The sequence below is a fragment of the Megascapheus bottae genome, chromosome 13 (genome assembly GCF_031878675.1).
Source record: "Megascapheus bottae isolate mThoBot1 chromosome 13, mThoBot2.hap1, whole genome shotgun sequence".
Classification (NCBI taxonomy): domain Eukaryota; kingdom Metazoa; phylum Chordata; class Mammalia; order Rodentia; family Geomyidae; genus Megascapheus; species Megascapheus bottae.
In genome coordinates, this window is record NC_143521.1 from 30,968,301 (window position 1) to 30,985,242 (window position 16,942).

The following is a 16,942-nucleotide window of genomic DNA, read 5'->3' on the forward strand; positions in this document are numbered from 1 at the left end:
AACTTAAATCAATCCTGCTTTTTTTTTCTGTTAGATGATGAAACTTGAGTTGAATGCTAAGTTATTTACATCAAAAAATATATAACTCTGAGTGGAGCCAAATAAACAGGCCATGAAGGAAATGTAGAGCATCAGGCCCAGCTTTCAACTAGTTCCTTGGAACCAGGGCGGGTGGGTGAGAATTTTAGACCCCGGGTACCCCCATGTTGGCGCTGAAGAAGGGGAGTGGTGTCAGAAGCAGGTGGAGTGAGAGGGTGCCCCACCTCTCATAAGGGAGAAATCTCCTTGTCGTCGTTGGCTGAGGCTGGCGACAGGGAATCTTCATCTTCGGAGCGCGCGTAGTGAGCTTGGCCGCCGCCGGCGCACTTGCAGCCCGTGTGACTGTTCCTCTGGGTGCCCTGGCCTTCCTTCTTGTGCTTCACCCGGCGGTTCTGAAACCAGATTTTCACCTGCTTCTCCGACAGGTTCAGGTAGGTAGCGATCTCGATCCTCCGCAGCCGTGACAGGTACATATTGGAGGAGAATTCCCGCTCCAGTTCCAGGAGCTGCGTGCTGGTGAACGCGGTTCTCATCCTCTTACCATTGGTCACCTGGCCGGCGTCCGAGCCTCCTGCGGACCCGCCGAGAGAGAAAGCGGAGAGATCAGGCTCGGGATAGGAGCCCCACCCCTTATCCAACCCCTTGGGAAGAACATCTGTCAAGGACCCAGGCCAACCACCACTTGCAGTCTTCCCTCACTTTCCCCGCACGCGCTTTCACTGGAAGGAGAGACACGCCCAAAGCCAGTTAAAGCCTTGCAGTGGGGACCTCAAAAGTTAGAGGGATAACCGGCTCCAGACTCGCCCCGAGCAGGGAGGACAGTGGGTGCGGCCTTAGCCAAACGCACGGAAACGCTCGAACACCCCCCCCCCCCCCGCCGTTAGCCTTGGGGTCGCAGGAACCTCAAACCACCCTGTTACTGGTGCACCTGTAGATCGAGGGGCGCCAGACCGCGGGGAGAGGTTGGCCAAGTTAACTTCCACCTTGGCACCTCCGGGGGACGATTCCATCGTCCCCTCCCTCCCCAGCCCTCCCGCTGCTACCCCCCCCCCCAGCTCCCACTTCCTCCGCTGGAGGTAGAAAGTTTGCTCCCCCCCCCCTCCTCCAAGCGAAGCGCGCGCGGGGCGCTTAGGTGTCAGCGTCCCCGCCCTACCCATGGCGAGGCAGTGGAATCTCCGCGGGTCCGCCACGTTGTAGGTGGAGGCTGCGCAGACAGGTGCGTGGTGCTGCGGGTGCCCCAAGGCCGCCGCCGCCGCCGCCGCCGCCGCCGCTGCCGCCGCCGCCGCGGCCGCCGAGCCGGGCTGCTGGGGCGGGTGGTGGTGGTGATGGTGGTGGTGGTGCGCGTGGCTCACCCGCGGGCAAAACTGTGCGTCCGCAGGACCCGAAGAGAACTGGCTCTTGAGCAGAGGCAGAGCCCCCGGGCCGCCCGAGGCTGCGCCGCCCCCGACCCCGGCCGCCCCGGTTCCGGAGGCCCCGCCAGCAGCGCCCGCGGGAGCGCGCGACGAGTGCAGGTGCGAAGTGACGCACAGCGGGCACACGCAGAAAGCGCCGCTTTTGCGGGACGGGCAGCCAGGCCCGGACACCGACATCACCAACGGGGACGGCATGCCAAGCGGGAGGAAGAAATCCGGCCCGGGATGCGGTTCGGGAAGCGCGGGGGCGGGCCTGGAAGAGTCCTTGATGATGAGCGAGTCCACATAGAAGGAGCGCGACATGTCGGACGGGACGGGCGGCGGCGCCCCCTTTCCTCCCGCGTTCTCAGCTCGACCCTCGGAGCCGCACGGACGCGGGCCGCCACGCTCTCGGGGACGGAGAGGTGTCGACGTCTGGGACACGAACAAAGGGGTCCCTGGAGAGGGCTGGTCCTCACGTCCCCCTCCCGGCGCCCCGGCTCCCGGATTTTATAGCCCCCACCCCGGCACGTGATGTGGCGGAGGAGCGCTCGGCTCCCGCTCCTGCGCCGCTCCCCACCCTCGGGATAGGCTGCCAGAGTCACAACAGAAGCGGCGAGGAGGGGCGGGCGGGCGCGCGGCGGGGGTGGGGGGGAAGAGGTGGAGGGGAGGGGGGGAGACTTCACAAAGTGTACATTTTGTTAATTTCTCGGGGAGACCGGCCTCCTCCTCCTCCTCCCCGTTCTCCACGTCCCCCCTTCCCCTCCCCTGAAAGGTGCCTTTTCTATCCACCCCTCCAGCCAGCCTGCCCCCGTCCCGGCGCAGCCCGGCCCCGCAGCCCTAGGGGCACCAGCGCACCAGGTAGGGCCTGCACGGGCTTTTCAATCCAAGTACCCAAGGCGGAGGTCTGGGCTGGTGGCTCTGGCTCCACTTCGGAACAGAGTATGTGCTTCGCTGGACTGGCGCAGCGTTCTAGTCCTGGCTGCGTCCAGGGCCACGGGTTTCCCCCTCCCCCCAGCTCCCCAGCCTTTGAACTTGATCAAGGTCACTCGGGTGCTAATTCACGATGGATCCACACCACGGTATCCCCACCTGAAACAGTCGCCTAGCGTTTGGTTCTGGTGCTTCTGAGATCGAAGATGCCTGAGCATTTGGGTTCCTGCTAGGACCAGTTGGGTCAGAGACTTTTCCTGGTACGCAGTTTCTGATCGGTAGCCAGCCCTTCTGCAGAGGAGAGCGGCGTCAAAGTGTCCCCCTTTTCTTTCCCCAGCCTGCTTTTCTCCATAGTTACACTGCTGTGCTTCCAGACCAAACTGTCAACTCCATCCCAAAGATACTGGAGAGGTTAAACACCAGCCCCTCTTAGAGATCGTGCGCCTATTGGGGGGTGAGAGGGAGGCTTTTGCTCCGAGTCTAATGATCTATTCTCATTTTTGTTGCTCTTGGGCAGCTAGATGGCAAACGAAGATGTACTGTGTAAAATCTCCCAAAGGGCACGGAGCCACTTGAATCCTGTCTTTAGCACAGGAAATCTTAGTGGTGCAGGTCCCCGGGAAGATGTGTGTGCAGCCAGCTGCATAAGAGAGGGGATGCCATCATTAGGGCTCTTGATTTTCCGGGGAAGGCAAAGCAGCAGAGCCAACAGAAATCTCTTCTATTTCCTCCCTACAAAGAGCAGGCCACAAGTCAAATCCTGGTCCCAAAGTGGATAATTTCAGGTCTGCATTCACAAAGGCACTAGGAGACTTGAAGACAGAACTCTCTCCATCTGAGAGGATGAAGTGGCCATAAGCAGGGGGCACCAGCTGGAGGCACGGATCTCGTGTGGTGTTTCTCTCTTCCTCTTCCCATCTCTATTACCAACGCTCTAGCTTGCTGGAGAATGGTAATTGGGTTGTAGGGACGCCCGCTCTGGGGAGCCCAGGATTTATGGATGGCAATTAAAGTTTTATGAATTGCAGCTGAGGCTGGTTATTGAGCTATTTGAATGTGATTAGAATTCAATTAGAAAGCGGTTAGTGGACGGTGGGTCTCCAGAGTGTAAACAGACAGCTATTCCAGAAATGTGCTAATCCAACATCTTGTGACAACAATTAAGGAGTCTCGAGGCTGTACATGGGCCGCTCAGCTGTAACTACTTTTATACCACAGGGGTAGCTCTTGCAGCCTTCACAAATGCACAGCCTCATCCAAGCCCTTCCAGCCCAGCCCCTCCCAGGCCAGCCTGCTCCACCTGGAGTTTTAAGGAAGAATCCAGCAAGTCCTGAAATCTATCAGAAACAGGAAGGAGAGAGAGAGCAAGAGCGCGAGAGAGCATTCAATAACTGAATGATGCTTTATGGGTGTTTTAAAAAGGGGCTAGGGGGGGCTGGGATGTTGCTCCGTGGCAAAGTGCTTGTTGAGCAAGTGCAACACCCTGGAGTCAATCCTCAGTACCCCCCCAAATAAAACATAGTTTAAAAACAAAAAAGCTCTATAATTTTCAAATAGGTGCTTGACCCTCTCATCCCACTTGTTTCTTTGAGTTGTAGTTTTCTCCTTTTTCCAGCTCAGGGCTATGCAGCCATGGTCTGTTTGTGGGTGACATTGGTATGACAGTATTTTCAGCAATTTTGGGTGGGCTCATAGAACTCCTCTGCTAATGTGCTAGAAATGGTGCGTGTGTTCACATCACTTTATTTTAAAGAATCTTAATTATGCAAGAGACTCATAGCTCATTCAGCATGTCTGGCAATGGAAACATTGAGTTTCAAGTGCCAGGGAATTTTGAGAAAGATGTGGATGGATGGGGTCGCTGTGGGAGCCCACTAACGGGAGCCAAGATTTGAGGCCAGACTGAAGATGAGAGCAGGACTCGTCTGAGGTGAATGCCCATTAGGGTGCTTGGTTAATTGCTTGTGTCCAACAAGTAATTTAGAGTTCTATTCCCCAAATAGTTCTACCTTCTTCCTTTTCTTTAGTTCTCTGAATTTATTACTATCTCCAAGTCTTTCTTTCTCTTCCAATCTGCATCTCTGAGGCCAGCCCACTGATTCACACCTCCTTCTAGGCCACTCTTCAGGCAGGGCCAAAAGTGCCACTTGCCTTGTCCAACCCAACCCTGCCTCGGTGAATACAACCCACTCCAACCTGCTTAGTGCAGAAAGGGACCCCTACCCTCAGCCTTCCTCCAAGCGGAACCAGATAGACCCTCAGTGGCGGCGTGTGCCCACAGCGCTTGCATCACTGCACAATTTTATTTCTCAGTGATTCTGTCCGATAAAATTTCATCGTCCATTAAGTAATCCCCCAAATGAGAACACTTATGAGCCTATAATGAGCTCTAATTGCAACGACTTGGGGAGCCACGTGGAAGGATTTATTTGGTATTAAGCAGTTGGGTACAGAGTACAGGCTGTTACCTAAGCCATTACTTTCATAATTCAAGGAGAAAATGAGTTCTTTTAAGGGGAGGGGGAAAATCTTTTGATTTTCCTGCTCAACATAGTAGTCTTCTTTTAATGCAAGCAAGTGTCACAACCATACAGGTAACAATATTGCTTTCCTCACTCTCCCTTGCCCAACTTAGAAAAAACAAAGTTATTCTAGAAAAGAACATCATCACTCCTCTCTCTCTCTCTCTCTCTCTCCCTCTCTCTCTCTCTCTCTCTCTCTCTCTCTCTCTCTCTCTCTCTCTCTCTCTCTCTCTCTCTCTCCTGAGCTCTCCAACTTTAAGGCTTGGTGAACTACAATTTCCTTGTAGTTCAGTTAAGATTTGAATTCTTGGTTCTAGGTTTCCAAAGATCTTCCAGTGCTTTCTTCCTCCAGTGCAGTGGAACCTGACCTGAACCTCAAATTCTCCTCTCACATCTCTTTCTTCTCATTTCCTTTCAAGGGCAAAGTCAGGGAAAATGAAGGGTGGAGACTTAGCATTGATTATTCAACACATCCCAGAGTTCTGACCCATTGGCATACTTAGCCATTAGCTTTCTTTCTTTCTTTCTTTCTTTCTTTCTTTCTTTCTTTCTTTCTTTCTTCTCTCTCTCTTTCTTTCTCCTTCTTCTTCTTCTTCTTCTTCTTCTTCTTCTTCTTCCTCTTCCTCTTCCTCTTCCTCCTCCTCCTCCTCCTCCTCCTCCTCCTCCTCCTCCTCCTTCATCTAGGCCCTAATTCTCACTTCACCTCCTCCTTCTGAAACCTTCAAAATTCTCCCTCCCTTTCTATCCCCGGTGCCTTTATTTCTCCTCTCTCCATTTCAGCATTTGTACACAAGATTCTCCTGCTCCACGCGGAGGCTGCAAGCAGGGCAGGACAGCCATAGAGTTGGCAGGGCCGCCTCGGATTTATTTGCTCCTCTTACATTGATTTCATATTAGTTTCCAAAGCGATGAATGATCTCAAAGCTGGGTTTTGTTAGCTGAACACAAACAGGAGACAGGACTTACTTGCCCCCAGCTCTCTTTAATGAGGTCATTATCAAAGCGTGAACAAGTCTATGAATGTTTTATTGAAAGCGTATCGTTAACTTGTATCCATCCTTTTCTCCAAGTGGCATTGTGATATTGCTGTCTGTGGCACATCTTACCCGATATAGCCCGAGATTTCCCCATTCTCTGTAACCAGGCAACCCTTTCTGAATACCCCAAAATTGAAAAGAACCGCTTAGTCTTCAAGAAAGTCCTCAATAATAGTGGAAAAGAACAAAGATCCAGGAGACAACAAAATGCCACAGGGGTGACTTTTCATGAGCAATTATCTCTCATTAATCAGAAGAACAGCTGCAATATTAATTTTCTCTCTTTCTTCCTCTCTTTTCACAGTCCCCAACATTTGAATAATCATAAATTTTGATTTTATGAAGGAGTCACATTTTCAGGGGCTGGAGGAAAGCAGCTACCTAGGTAAAGACAAGAAGAAAATGCTCTCGATTTATTATTATTATTGGTTTAGGTCAAGCTATCGATAAAGCAAAATGGAAAAAAAATAAAAATAAATAGAAAAAGACTCCCCCCCCTTCTTCTAGATGGCTGGGAACCAAGATTCCTTTTTCCTCCACCCCTTCCTTGCTACCAGCCCTCTCTTCTCCCCCCCCCTTTCCAGACCCTCTCCCCACCCCCATTCCGCAGTTCTGCTCTGAGCAGGGCAGAGGGAAATGTCCTGGGCGTCTGGCGTGGGAGTTTCAGTCGGGTTTCTGCCCGTTTAACTTGCAAACGTGAAGCCAAGCGTTGTCGATCTGACCAAAGGGACACTCTTTGGGCGTAACGTTCATTGTGGCCATCAAAAAGCCCGCCAGCCTTGGATGAACTAAGACTTGCATTCAGCAGAAACGGGGCGCCCGCTTTCCTTTCAGGCTGTGGAGTGGCGATTGTTCACACGACGTGTAGCCAGGATGGAAAACGTGGGTCCCTAGATAAGGCTGTAACCTGCAAACGAGCTTAAAGAGTTAAAAGAATCTCATTAAAGCAGAGGCTGCAATTAGCAAACACTCTCATAGAGAACCCAAGCTCCCCTTGAAAAGCTGTGGGTCTTATGAAAAGCGGCAGTTGGGAGCTGGTTCCTACATTCCTCCATTGGTTGAGTCCTGGGGAGCTTTGGGCCTCAGCTGCCCCAGTTGCTTTTAATGCAAATTCGGGCTGGGCCATTCTAGAGACATAACAGGTTGCAAGCCAGGGCTTATGCACCATCAAAAATGATCTTGCTTCTGCCTGGTGTTTATTCAGAGCTGATGGGCTTTGAGAAATCTGAATTCCCTTTTGTGCACCAGAGTTGCAAAAGTCCAATTCAACCCTTTGAGGAGAGGAAGATCTTCTGGGAAAGAAATGTGGGGTTTGGTTCTGAATTTTAGAAAAGATCAGTTCTCCCAATCTCTCAGCCTTTGGGATTTTGATGGCACCAAATTCCCACCAGGCAACCCCTCTCTCACCCATTTCATCTTCATTACTATTCACCCACCCTCCAAATCCTCACCCACCCTCAAAGCTCTTCTCTGTCATCAGAATAAAATTTATTGAGTGCCTCTTCGGTGCCCAGCGTGTGCTTGACACCACAGGGAGCCTGCCTGAAAAGGCCAAGACAGTATCCAACAGAATATTGTTTCATTTCAGTAACAATGGTCTGAGGTAGGGAACAATTATCTGGATAATTGAAGCAAATGCTACACCTCCCTCCCTCTGGAACCAATCCCTCTGGCACTTACCATTTTTAGTACCCTTCTTAGAGATGGTGGCTTTGCAGGGCTGGGGGGGGGGACGGAAGGATAGGGAAAGGTTGAGAGTTAATCAAATGCATACCAATTGCCCACTTTCCTTGGTCCAAATTTACTGCAAACGCTGGGCCATGATAGCTGCTTTATTATGGACTCAAGAGTTGTTTTTAATGTTATTAAAATGAAAGTGAGCCTTTGTAATCCATAACAGTTCAGCTTTTCTTTCTTTCTTTTTTTTTTTTTTTTTTTTTTTGCCAGTTCTGTGCGAACTCAGGGCCTAAGTCCTTGGGCTTTCTCAAGGCTAGAGCTCTACTACTGGAGCCACAGCACCATTTCTGGCTTTTTCTATGTATATGTGGTGCCACGGAATCGAACCCAGGTCTTCATGCATGCTAGGCTAGCACTCTACCACTAAGCCAAATCCCTAGCCCACCAGTTCCGCTTTTCTATTTTATTTAAAAAATACCAATGAGCACTGGTCACTAGTGGCTCGTACCTAGAATCCTAGCTACTCAGGAGGCTGAGATCTGAGGATTCTGGTTCAAAGCCACTACAGGTAGGAAAATCCACAAGACTCTTATCTTCAATTAAACAATACAATGTTGGTAATGGGGCTGTGGCTCATGCTGTAGAATGTCAGCCTTAAGTAGAAAAAGCTACGGGACAGCACTTGGGCCTTAGTTTAAGCCCCAGTATAAGCTCACAATACCATTGCCCTGGAGATTTTGATTTAATTAAAGGCAGCCAGCACATAGGTTAAGGCAGAGGTAAGGATTGAGGAAATTTCTTCTATTTCCTCCATCCTGGAATTTGCAGAGATTAACTCGTAAAGTCTTCTTCTGCCATGCCATAGAGAAAAGCATGTGTTGGCTGTGGATGAAGCTCAGTGGGCTTGTCCATTGTGTATGAAAGTTTCATCTTCAACACCACAAATAAGACAATGATACAATGCATATCAAGCACTTTCTGTGCATCAGCATTGGTGCCAAGGAATTCTGTAGTGTAAACCTGACCCCTTGGGCATTTCCAGCACATTATGTGAAATGACAAATCAACTGGTGAGTTACACAAAGTCATAAGAATAGGAAAGAAAAGCTAAGAGAGTTCCTGAAGGGAGGGAAAAAAAATTCTGAAGTGAAATTCAAACAGAGACCTACAGGGTGAGCAAGAGTTGGCCTAGAAAAGTGAAATGAGGAATAAGTTCAGGACCAGAGCCCCAAAATTTCTCTCAACTGATTCAAAAAACTGAGAGGAAGTCTCGGAGAGTGCAGGAAGAATTCCAGTGTCTGCACCAATGAACTAAGGGAAAAAATGCCCCCACCTTCAGGTTTTTGTGGGGAATTAAGGACTGCTTATCATGAGGCCTGATAAGAGCTTCTGGGTTTTGTTATTTTTATTATTACTAGTTGGGATCTGCAGCTGCAGGACCCTTTCGTGTTAAGGGTTGAGGAGTCAGAGACCGGGCAAGGCAGCACAAATCATTGACCCTGGAGACAGCATTCCCCAATTATCTTTCAGTCGCACTTGAGATTGAACCTCACAGGAAAAGTGCTCCACAGGGGATTTTCTAACCTTAGGTCTATCTACTCAATGGCCCCATTGATGTAGGCTTGTCTGGGAGACTTCACTACCTCTCATTTCCCGTCATCTAAGGTTCTTGCATCCTGTTGTCTCTAATTGGAACCACACCCTAAATTTCAGAACTTTCCTGATGCTTCCAGAAGCATCCTAGCTTTGTGGCCTTTCCACCAACTCTGCAGAAGAAGAAACAGGTGCTACTTTGGTGTTATGCCAGTCCTCCCGGAAATTCTTGCTAGGTTGTGAACCAGGAACCTTACCCACATGACGTACCTCTGCGTGGCAGTTTGTAGAGAAGAACTCTAAACCCAAAGACTAACTCGATTTCCAGTGAATCACATGTATTATCAGGAGGTTGAGCTCTGAGAAGTCGAGGTTTTGAAGCCAGCCTCAGCAGGAAACTATGAGATTCTAATATCCGGTTAACCACTCAAAAGCTGGAAATGGAGCTGTGGCTGGTAGAGCACCATCCTTGAGTGAAAAAAGTTAAGGGGCAGTGTACAGGCTGTGAGTTCAAACCCAAGTACTAGGGTGGGGAGGGAGAGAAAAGGAAATAAAACCTTACCCCAAATCACACAGAAATTATTAGTTGTAGGAGCTAGTAGTCACTTACTTCCTGATAATTTGTAGTGGACATTGAGCTACTAGATGCCTAGCAGTGGGCTATGACTTTAAAATATATAATTTATTTATTTAATTCCTCTTCAGTTGGCGTAGTTTTCCTATATGTTAAAAGTCCCATGAATTGGTATAATGTAGACTATAATCAAAGGGCATCGACTGGAAGCAAGATGCTGGTGGGAAATCTGATTGCTTTTATGCACCTGTGTCCAGAACAACATGAGTGGATGGGAAGCAGTATCTTATTCTTTGTATTCAAAAGTCCTGTTTGCCATCAGTGCGTATTCCTGAAGGTTTAATTGCTAGTGCAGTACCTTTTCCAGTTGACAACAAACTGCTCCTGGGTCTATTTTATTTATCAGTGTTGGTTGGGTGTCTAACCCAGACCAGCATAAATCAGAGGGCAATTCACATTTATGGAACACCTTGATTCCTCCTTTTACAGACAGGGAAACTGAGGTTCTGATACACTACACACCTTGCCCAAGGCTATATCTTGGAAGTAGCAGAGGGGATATTCAAATTTTTCTTTCTGTTGCTGTTGTCATGATTTTGTTTTTCTGAGACAGTATTTTCAGGTAGCCCAGACTGATCTCAAACTCTGCATCCTCCTCCTAAAAACTAGAATTCTGAGCGTGCGTCACTGCGACCATGGCCATTCAAACCTGGGTTTCTGACATGAGGACTCCTCATTCTCTCTTCACTAAACTCACCAGCTTCCAGTAGCTGTGTCCCCGGGCCAAAATGGACAGAGAGCATAAATCATGGTTGTGCGACCGGGCAGGTCACAAATCAGCTCTCACTCCTGTCCTGGATTGGGGTGGAGCGGGTAAAGTAGGGGGTAACTAAGACTGAAGTGTGAGAGGCTGCACTTTAGACAGGGGTGGGAGGGTGGGAAAGGCCGATCTGTGAGAAGCCGCACTCTGGACCGGGGAGGGGGTGCCCCCTATCTGTGTGGGGGGGGGCTCTAGGACTGAGTGGAGATAGGGATGCTCCACCTCGCTCTGATAGCAACGTACTCCCCATTCTCCAGGTGGATCTCCCCACTTCCAGAGGAGGCGAGGGAAGCCTCAAAACATCCCATCAGCATCAGCCCTCAGCACTCTTGCATTCACTCAGGCACCAGCCACCTGCCTATGGTTGGTTGCGCATGTGCGAGTGTGTGCCCGGCCCGGGACCCTAATGCGCATGCGTGAAGGTGAGCCGGGGGCGACCTCGGAGACCTCGAGGGAGTGGGCAAACAGGAGCGTGTGCGGAGTGAGCGTGTGGCGAGGGAGAGGTGAGTGTGTGCGAGGCTGTGTGAAGGGCAGATTCGTGCTCACCGACGTGGGGAAAGGTACACTGGGATGAGGACCGGGATGTATGCAGGTGAGTGCAGCGTGTGAACGTAGCGGTGTGAGACAGAGAGACCTGTGGCTGGAAACGGTGTGGAGCTGGGGTGGGAACGTGCGTGAACGCCGAGGCGCATGCGTAGTCAGCCTCTCGCGGCGGGGTCCGCGCGCGCTGCCCGGGGCGCTGTGCTGCGCGCTCACCTTCCTGCCTGCAGGCTGCAGGTGGCTGGCAAGAGAGCAGTCAGTGCAGGGCTTGGAACTCAGTGTCATCCACCCAGGCGGAAGGGGGGAGGAGGCAGGAGGAAGAGGGGGCGGGAGAGTCATTCTCCTGGAGTCAGTCGTGGAGTCTCTTTCACCCTGCGCCCGTGCTCACAGGTCCCTTGAGCACGGAGGCTTTAAGACTGTGCTTGGCAGTAAGCCAGGCTCGGCTCTAGACAGAACAGAATAGCTTCAGGCTTCATCTGCAGCTTCCCTTGAGTCTTTGAGATGTTCAATTTGTGACTGCTTTCTGGAGTGGCCTTGATGGAAACACAAAATGTGGGCTTCTGCTTACACTAGGGGGCCTATGAAACAAGACAAGTGGTGATAATATGATCATGCTTTAAAAACAAGTACATCCCTTAATCCTTCCACTGAGGCATGGAGTTTGGGCTTGGAGATAGGAAGTCCTGGATGAGAAGCTTCCTGGTCTTTAACAATGGAAGCAATAAATACACTCTTCTAGAGCGGATGTGAGCATAGCATTAGATCATAAGGACAATTAACACAATACTTTGTGTATGGTTAGCCTTCAATTTATTTCGTCACGGTCAAAGCTGATGATGATGATGATCATGATGATCATGATGATCATGATGATGATCATGATCATGATCTTGTTGATGCTGTTCCCAAGACAGGTGGGCTATTGTGAGAAAAGAGGAGAAGCTTCATTTGTGAGGCACAAAATTTAAGAGACTGTAGATATAAATTAATTTGTGTATAATTTATATGACATCCTTTGTTAGCATTAGTCTGTATCTGATGCTTATTCTTAATTGATTGGGGGGGATTTCTCTATTGGGTGAATTTTCTCAAAAAGAAAAATGGGAAGGGGAAAGAAACTCCACCAAAACACAACATTATTGGAAAACTGCTGTACGAGGCTGTAAAACCAGACCTTTTAGGCAGTGTTAGAGCCTCTACCATCCACCCATGGTCCATTAAAGTGAAAGAGAATATTTTATTTTATTTTGTGGGTCGTAGGGCTTGAACTCTGGGCCTGGGTGCTGTCCTTGAGCTCTTCAGCTGGAGGCTAGGGCTCTACCGCTTGAGCCATAGCACCTTCTGGTTTTCTGGTGGTTCATTGGAGGTAAGAGTCTCATGGCTTTCCATGCTTGGGCTGGCTTTGAACCATGATCCTCAGATCTTAGCCTTCTGAGTAGCTAGGATTATAGACATGAGCCACCAGTGCCCAGCTGAAAAAGAATATATTTTTATTTTATTTTTTATTGTTGAAAGAATATTTTTATTTTATTTATTTATTTATTTATTTATTTATTTATTTATTTATTTTTGCCAGTCCTGGTTTTGAGCTCAGGGCCTGAGCACTGGCCTTGGACTTTCTCAAGGCTAGAGCTCTACCACTTGAGCCTCAGCACCACTTCCGGCTTTTTTTTCTATGTATGTGGTACCGAGGAATCGAATCCAGGTCTTCTGCATGCTAGGCAAGCACTCTACCACTAGGCCAAACTCCCGGCCCCGAAAGAATATTTTTATAGTAACAAAAATACTTTTAGTCTTTTAACTTTGTGAGCAAGACTTCCAATTAAACATGACACAGGAAGTAAGTTTCCTGATTTAGCAAGGTCTACTTTCCTGGAACAAGATATTGTTTAAACAATTGAAGGACTGGGTTTTTTTTTTTTTTTAAGAGTCTGTCTTAAGTCTTAAAAAAAATAATTAGAACAAAAATAATTTGGGTTTAAACAACAACAAAAGAACATCTTTAAAGTCTAGAGTTCCTTATAAAGATGTTTTTCCAAGGAGTAGAGGCAACAAATGACAAAAAAAAACCTTGTAGGCTGACAATTGCAATATATAGGTTTTTGAAGTTAATGGCTGGAAAGGAATTTTGCCGTTAGCCAGCTGACCTATCTCATGTCACAATTACTAAAATGGAAGTCTAGGGAGATAGTGGTCAATCCGGCCCTGAAGTCACCAAGTAGGACTGTCTCTATTTTCTTCCTCTACACACAGTTTTACACTGGAGCAGATGCCTTGGAAACTAGAAAAGACAGAGGAGTGCAAGCTGTATGCCCTGTCAGCACAATTCTGTTCCAGCAACTTCAGAAGCAAACCCTTCAAATCTACCTTTTAATTTACTCCATACATTTAATTGACTGGGAAGTCTTAACAGTGCAGTCTTCAATGTATCCAAACACAGGCCTCATCTCCGTCACGAGGCTGCCTGCCCCAGCCATCGTGGCTCTTCAGTCTCCTCATTGAGTTCCTTCCCATATTTGTTCTTAGATACCTGTTCTGATCCAAGCAGCCCCCAGGAACCTTTCAAGCAGAAGTCAGAGCATTAACCCAGACTTTTTCAGTGACCCAAAAGATCAGCTGTGATCTGGTGATGGCTTTGTCTTTGACCACTTCAACTTTAGACTTCTTGTTCTTCTTGGTCTGCTCCTGCCCTCTGTGCAGGACTCTTCTCCGGCCAGCTTACTGTCTCTTTATTTACTTTCAGGTCTTTCCTCCAAAGTCACTTCCACACTCTTTTTAAAGATATCCAAAGCTATGGAGGATCTCATGATCTATTCCTGTAATCCCAGTTACTGGGAAGCAGAAGAAGAGGTTCTCAAGTCCAATGACAGCCTTAGAAAAGTTATCTAGACCTTATCTTAATAAGAAAATAAAAGCAATGGGTGGGGGCATAGTTCAAGTGGTAGACAGAATTATGAACTGTATATATAAAGTGCTTACTGGACCTCATGCATTCTGACCTCTTTATCATGCTCTCTCTTTTTCTCCTGTAGCTCTTATCTCTTTCCAACATGCAATATAATGTGTTGTTTCTATGTTTATTGCCAAAACCTCTCTGCTAGAATGGAGGAGATATATGACCAGTAGGGTCACAGAGAAAAATGCCTGAACAGTAGTCAGTCCATATTAGATGAGGGGTAAAAAGAATACCAGAGTTGTAGGTAGATGCCTAACTATAATTCTGTCTTACCTCTGCCCAGCATTTTGGGGTTTATAAATACGAGGATAAATTAGGTCATTAGATCTCACAATTATATAAGCTAGGTAAGACCATTAACTACTGATTCTTTCTTTTTTTTCTTTCTTTCTGCAGTACTGGAATTTGAACTCAAGACTTCATTCTCGCTAGGTAGGTTCTCTACCACTTGAGCCAAGTCCCCAGCTCTTTAATTTGTTATTTCCATATTGAAGTATCTAAGCTAAAGTGTCATTTTTGTTTTCTGTTTCTGCACCTCCTGGCTAAATGAAGAACATCAACAAGTTGTAGATTCACTGCGTGTCCATCTGAAGCCTGGTCTTGATCTTTGTTCTACTATCTGCTGAGGTATTATATAGCTGCTTCACGGGTGCTTGGGAAACACAGCACAATAGCCACATTCTCCAGTGTGTGTGTGTGTGTGTGTGTGTGTGTGTGTGTGTGTGTGTGTGTATTAAATACACACAACGTGGAAACCAAGAGATATTGACTGTTTTCCAGAGCTTATTTGGAATGTGGCCTGAATCTCTGGGCTTGGCACTATGCCCTCTCTTGTCTGACTGCTCTCCCTGGTCTGACTGCTCTGGGCAATCAACACACTGCCTTAGTCAGGGCCTAACAGTTCCTCATGTTTGGGCTCTCTGTCAGTTCATCAGATTTAGCTGATGAGCTCATTGACTTCCAACTGATTGAGCAAGATACTGTTCCTAATTCTCTTGGCACACATAGCTGCATTGTTTTGTACAGACGTTTGGTAAAAATCAGCATCTTCTTATGGGATCTTTGGTATCTAACAATAACCATTAGTAACTTTGTTGGAGAAGAATCTGTCATAATAAACCACAAAAGTAGGTTTAGGGCTGGGAATTTGGCCTAATGGTAAGTGTGCTTGCCTAGCATGCATGAAGGCTCTGGGTTCGATTCCTTGGTACCACATACATAGAAAAAGGTGGAAATGGTGCTGTGGCTCAAGTGGTAGACCTCTAACCTTGAGGAAAGCCCAAGGACAGTGTTTAGTCCCTGAATTCAGGTCCCAGGACTGGCTAAAAACAAAACAAAACAGTAAGTTTAAAGTGGTGTACTAATTTGCATGGGAAGGGGTGACACTGTCCAAAAAGAACTTTATTTTATTTTATTTTGGTCAGTCACAGGGCTTGAACTCATGGCCTCGGTGCTATCCCTAAGCTTTTCAGTTCAAGGTTAGTGCTCTACTACTTTCAGCCACAGTGCTACTTTTGGTTTTCTGGTGGCTAATTGGAGATAAGATTCTCATGGACTTTCCTTCTCAGGCTGGTTTTGAGCCATGATCATCAGATCTCAGCCTCCTGACTAGCTAGGATTACAGGCCTGAGTCACCAGCAACTCACAAGAAATGTACTGTTTGTCCGACTTACGTAACTGTAACCCATCTGTATATTAACTTTATAATAACAATAGAATTTTTAAAAAACATCTTTTTAAAGATAAGATTTTTTGAAGCGTGTTCATTTGTAAGAGAAGCATGAGTTACTTTTTGCAATTAAATGTTATAAATTGCTACTTTCTTGGGCAATTCCAAGAATTTAGCCGGAGAGGTCATACATATTAGAAAAAGGAACAGCATTCAGGGCCCTAGTTGTTACTTTCAATGTGAATGAGGAAATGTAGTGTTTAAATATTTTTGAGATAAGGCAAGGAAAAGTACATTTGTTTGTTGGAATGTTTATTTACTGTTTGATTATTGACTGATTACCTACATGCTCACTCTGTTTGTATTGATACTTGGATGCCTGGATGCTATCTTGTAGCTTTTTCACTCAAGGCTGGCACTTGAGGCGCAGCCAGTTTCCAGCTTTTTTTTCTTTTCTTTCTTTCTTTTTTTTTTTTTTTTTTTTTTTTTTGCTGTTTCACTGGTGATAAGAGTCTCTCAGAGTTTTTGATCCTCAGATCTTGGTCTCATGAGTAACCAGTGTGAGTCACTGGCACCCAACTTTCCATTCTTTTAATTTAGTACATCTTGGCTATGTACAGTTTATCTGTTTCATTTCCTCTACTGAAGCAGAAGTAATAATGAATAGAAAAGGTATAGAACAGGAAAGGCAGGAAAGAACAATGTTAAAAAAATCAAACAAGGTAATATTCTCCTGGAGGGATTTTTTTTTTTTTTTACATAGTATGTTTTACTCAGAATACCTTTTCTATTGCTTTCTCCTAAGAGGGCTTTCTGTCTGTGCTTTCTTTTCCTTCCCTTTTTGGCATGTCTCCTCCCACTAGAGGCTTGCTTTAAACTCAGCATTTAACTCAGTCTGGCCTCAAACTCAGGATCCTCCTGTTTCAACCTTTCAGTTTCACTCATCATTACTTACTATACTCCTATGTCTGAGGGATGCTAGACCACAAAGCCATCAGTGAATTCTAGTAGGTGTGAGATAGCACATCTGTGGAACCAGAGAGGAGAGTGCTTTTTTTTTCCTGTGGGCAGTAGGAATGCTGAGATTGAGACAAACTGTTCACAGGAGACACTCTGAATTTAAAACAATAGCAGAAGGGAAGTCTAGGCCAAAGGTTCATGATTGAGCCCAGGTCCAGAGAATGAATGTAT

General features: G+C 47.2%; 1 protein-coding gene across 1 annotated transcript; it reads right to left on the bottom strand.

Annotated features, from left to right (window-relative positions):
* Positions 1–266: 266 nt before the first annotated feature.
* Gsx2 (GS homeobox 2) lies at positions 267–1,754 on the bottom strand. The gene is made up of 2 exons (XM_090344066.1): positions 1,193–1,754; positions 267–610 (listed from the first exon to the last, which is right to left on the bottom strand). Exons 1-2 carry the CDS (start codon positions 1,752–1,754, stop codon positions 267–269), a joined length of 906 nt encoding a protein of 301 aa, XP_090200192.1.
* Between the last annotated feature and the right edge of the window lie 15,188 nt (positions 1,755–16,942).